Source organism: Phocoena sinus, chromosome 20, assembly GCF_008692025.1.
Source record: "Phocoena sinus isolate mPhoSin1 chromosome 20, mPhoSin1.pri, whole genome shotgun sequence".
NCBI lineage: Eukaryota > Metazoa > Chordata > Mammalia > Artiodactyla > Phocoenidae > Phocoena > Phocoena sinus.
The window spans coordinates 41,045,271-41,049,869 of NC_045782.1; the positions used below are offsets into that span (position 1 = coordinate 41,045,271).

Consider the following 4,599-nt stretch of genomic DNA (forward strand, 5'->3'; position numbering starts at 1 on the left):
AGGCGAGAGGAGGAGGACGAGGAGGAGAGAGGGCAAGCAGCGCGCGGTGTCTCCGGCGGCTCAGTCCGACCTCGGCGAGCCAGCGGGCGGGTGCGCCGCCCCCCTCCCCCGCCCGGCCTCCCCAACTCGGCAGCCGCGAACAAAGTTTGCAAAGAGACGCGGGAGGCGGCGGCCGCGGCGAGGCGGCGGCGGGGAAGGCGCGCGGTCTCGGGGCTGGGGGCGGGGGCGGGGGGGCGTCCGGGAGCCGGGTGGGGGGCGGCGGCCAGCATGCGGCCCCGCAGCGCCCTGCCCCGCCTGCTGCTTCCGCTGCTGCTGCTGCCCGCTGCGGGGCCAGCCCAGTTCCACGGGGAGAAGGGCATCTCCATCCCGGACCACGGCTTCTGCCAGCCCATCTCCATCCCGTTGTGCACGGACATCGCCTACAACCAGACCATCATGCCCAACCTTCTGGGCCATACGAACCAGGAGGACGCAGGACTGGAGGTGCACCAGTTCTACCCATTGGTGAAGGTGCAGTGCTCGCCCGAACTGCGCTTCTTCCTGTGCTCCATGTATGCACCCGTGTGCACTGTGCTGGAGCAGGCCATCCCGCCGTGCCGCTCGATCTGCGAGCGCGCGCGCCAGGGCTGCGAGGCGCTCATGAACAAGTTCGGCTTCCAGTGGCCGGAGCGCCTTCGCTGCGAGCACTTCCCCCGCCACGGCGCGGAGCAGATCTGCGTGGGCCAGAACCACTCGGAGGACGGCGCGCCCGCGTTGCTCACCACCGCGCCGCCGCCGGGCCTGCAGCCGGGTGCGGGGGGCACCCCGGGCGGCCCGGGTGGCGGCGGCTCGCCCCCGCGCTATGCCACGCTGGAGCACCCGTTCCACTGTCCGCGCGTCCTCAAGGTGCCGTCCTATCTCAGCTACAAGTTTCTGGGCGAACGCGACTGCGCGGCTCCGTGCGAGCCGGCGCGGCCCGACGGCTCCATGTTCTTCTCCCAGGAAGAGACGCGCTTTGCGCGACTCTGGATCCTCACCTGGTCCGTGTTGTGCTGCGCCTCCACCTTTTTCACCGTCACCACGTACCTGGTGGACATGCAGCGCTTCCGCTACCCGGAGCGGCCCATCATCTTTCTGTCAGGCTGCTACACTATGGTGTCGGTGGCCTACATCGCGGGCTTCGTGCTCCAGGAGCGCGTGGTGTGTAACGAGCGCTTCTCCGAGGACGGCTACCGTACGGTGGTGCAGGGCACCAAGAAGGAGGGCTGCACCATCCTCTTCATGATGCTCTACTTCTTCAGCATGGCCAGTTCCATCTGGTGGGTCATCCTGTCGCTCACCTGGTTCCTGGCGGCGGGCATGAAGTGGGGCCACGAGGCCATCGAGGCCAACTCGCAGTACTTCCACCTGGCCGCGTGGGCCGTGCCCGCCGTCAAGACCATCACAATCCTGGCCATGGGCCAGATTGACGGCGACCTGCTGAGCGGCGTGTGCTTCGTGGGCCTCAACAGCCTGGACCCGTTGCGGGGCTTCGTGCTGGCCCCGCTCTTCGTGTACCTGTTCATAGGCACGTCCTTCCTCCTGGCCGGTTTCGTGTCACTCTTCCGCATCCGTACCATCATGAAGCATGACGGCACCAAGACGGAGAAGCTGGAGCGGCTCATGGTGCGCATCGGCGTGTTCTCGGTGCTGTACACGGTGCCCGCCACCATCGTCATCGCCTGCTATTTCTACGAGCAGGCCTTCCGAGAGCACTGGGAGCGCTCGTGGGTGAGCCAGCACTGCAAGAGCCTGGCCATCCCGTGCCCGGCGCACTACACGCCGCGCATGTCACCCGACTTCACCGTCTACATGATCAAATACCTCATGACGCTCATCGTGGGCATCACGTCGGGCTTCTGGATCTGGTCCGGCAAGACGCTGCACTCGTGGAGGAAGTTCTACACGCGTCTCACCAACAGCCGGCACGGCGAGACCACCGTGTGAGCCGGAGCTCCGGCGCCGCGTCCCCAGCCGGGCCGGCACCTCGCGCTCCGCCCCCAGGGAGGGGGGGGGCGCTCCTACAGACTCCTTATTTTATTTTTTTAAATAAAGAACAATCGAAACCATTCTTTTTTAGGTCGCTTTTTAAAGAGAACTCTGCCCAACACCCCCACCAGGTTTGTAATTAAAACTGTAAATAGTTTTTGTAAATTTAATTATATATTTTCTATTTAAAAGAAAAAAGGAAAAAAAAGGAGGGGGAGCAGTGGGGGGCGCCAGGCCTGAGGAATGGGGAAGAGGGGGAGTTGGGGGGGGTTCTCCTTTCTTCAGTCCCCTTTCAAACACCACCCCCTACTTCGGCTTGAGTATTTTGGTGATTTGACAGGGCTGGGCCTGCTGGAAGAGGCTATAAGTAGTTGGGAGTTACATTCAGGTTCTAAAGCCAAATTTGTGAGCCTTCTCACTGACGCTGGGTCTGTGGAAGCAGTTGGATACTTTTGATCAAGACTTGGATTCGTTTTGACTTCCCTTTCCCCCTTTCTCACTTGTCCTGTCTCCTTCACTCGATCTTTGGAAACTTCCCAAAGGAGATGAAGACGTGGAAAAAAAACCAACAAAAAAACCCCGAACCAAAGGGTGGGGAGAGGGCGGAGATCCTGTGAGGAATGGCCTCCACCCCTACCCTCCGGGCCCACCCCCCTGCTGGCAGGAAGATCTTTCTTCTCTGACTCTTCTTCTTTTCAACTCGCTGCCCCTAGCGCTTGGAGGGGGCAGAAAGTGTTTTGCGTTGTGTGTTTTGAAACAACCCAACCTCCCCACCCCACTACGTTGAGTACCGATCCTGCCCGCCCCCATTTTTAGGGGGAGCATCAGCAGCTCGCAGATGCTGGGATTTGGAGATCACCTCGCATCTCTCTCCTTTCCCCTGCTGTCTGCTCCTCACCTGCTCTCCCCCCCACCCCCAACTGACTATCTCCTCTGGCCTTCAGGTTAGCAGTTTGTGGGGTGGTTTGTGCGCTGTGTGTGGGGTTTTGTTGTTGTTGGGTTTTTTTGTTTTTGTTTTTCAAAAGGCAATAAAATGGGTTTGGTTGGAGGGAGGGAACGGATGGATGGGCTGGTGGGATTTTTAGTTTTCCTTTGACAAAAGACTGGTTTCTTTTCAAACTTGTCCAGAAGGGGGAAGGGGGGAAAAAACGTGGGTATCTTTGCTTTGGAAGAAGGCTCCGGGCAGGCTCTTTGTGACTGTGGGGGTGGGGTTGAGTGTTCGCATGACATTCATAACATGTTTCTTATCTTCCCCCTAACTCCCACAAATAAAAGTCAAGACTTCTCTTGAAGTATCTTTCACGCTGGTATGAGAATTGCAGTTTCCAATACACATCATTTCCCTCAACTATTTGGAGTATTTTAGAATTTTAATTACCATGGATCGATTTGAAGACCAAGGGATGGGGTGAAACAAGTTTGCCCCATAACTCAGCCTTTCAGCATCTCCTGTTTCTTGATAATAGTGCAAATTAAAGCTAATAATCATATAATAAAGTGCATTTAATTATCTTCTAGAGAGCTAGCCCTTTAATTGTATTTAACAGGGTTGTAACATTTTATTAGTTTAACCAAACCAAACACCTCCTCCTTCCATCTCCCCCTGACCTAGTTGGTTGGGGGTGGGGTGGAGAAGAGGTTCCCTGCCCCGATCTTGCTTTTTTAGCCAAACCGTGGTAGGGAAAATGGTGCCTGAACACCCTTTGTTAGCAGGCTTTGGGATAAGGGAGAAAGTAAGTTAGAACCCCTACTTCGAAGTGTTTGCGTGTGTTAGTTTATGTTGGGGGAGGGGATCTGGAAATGTTTGGTGGTAATTGAACACGTATGTGGGGCTTTGTTGGGAATTGAATGAGGCCTGGAGATTTCAGCAGAGTCCCCTTCCCCAAGTGTATAACCCTCCCCCAGATGATTTGTACCCGTGGCCAACATTAGAAGTTAAAACTAGCCTTTTCTCAAATGATGGTGTGTGTGAAGTCCCAACAGGAGATTCCCTCAACTATCAAAGAAGCAGGCCAGGGAGGTGGCACCGCCCTGTAGCTCCATTTGTTGCAAGATTCTAAAGGAACCCCACAAGGGCTGCAGGAAAGAGTTAAATTACAAACAAATTGTGAGCGTCTTTCCTGGAAAGAATGGCCAAAGCTTGCGAAAGGGGGGTTGGGGAGGTGGGGGGAGGTTTCCAGTGGCTGGGATGGAGCCCAGTGGGAAGAGGAGTGCTTGTCTCTGCTGAAGATTTGGGAAGAGCCTCCCCTGCCTCTCAGCCCCCAGATCCCAGTTCTGTGTGCTTTGGGTACATTTTGTCAGTGGACCGTCATGCTGATGGCAGGAGGAGATGGTAGAGACTAGCAACAATACCTTTTTCTTCCCGGAGTGGGGTGGGAGGGAGGGAATTTTGGTAAAGATCCTTCTCAACCCTCCTCCCTCAAAGTCGCCAACGGAGGGGAAAAGGGCATGAGAACACTGAAAAAATAGGTTCTGTGGCTGGGGAGAGGACAGACAATAAGATAATTGCCCCTCTAGGAAAGGATACATCTTCTAGATGCCCTTCCCTTCTCTAAAGGGCTGAATTACCTTACAGAAAGTACGGGGAACTTT

The 4,599-nt window shown here is 56.3% G+C and overlaps 1 protein-coding gene across 1 annotated transcript; it reads left to right on the forward strand.

The window, feature by feature from the left end:
- Window positions 1–221: 221 nt before the first annotated feature.
- FZD2 (frizzled class receptor 2) lies at window positions 222–2,198 on the forward strand. The gene has a single exon (XM_032615034.1). It carries the CDS (start codon window positions 268–270, stop codon window positions 1,963–1,965), a length of 1,698 nt encoding a protein of 565 aa, XP_032470925.1. The 5' UTR covers window positions 222–267; the 3' UTR covers window positions 1,966–2,198.
- The last annotated feature ends 2,401 nt before the right edge of the window (window positions 2,199–4,599 follow it).

What these genes read in the sequence shown, in the direction of transcription:
- FZD2 (XM_032615034.1), top strand. Translation starts at nt 268, where the DNA reads ATGCGGCCCCGCAGCGCCCTGCCCCGCCTGCTGCTTCCGCTGCTGCTG.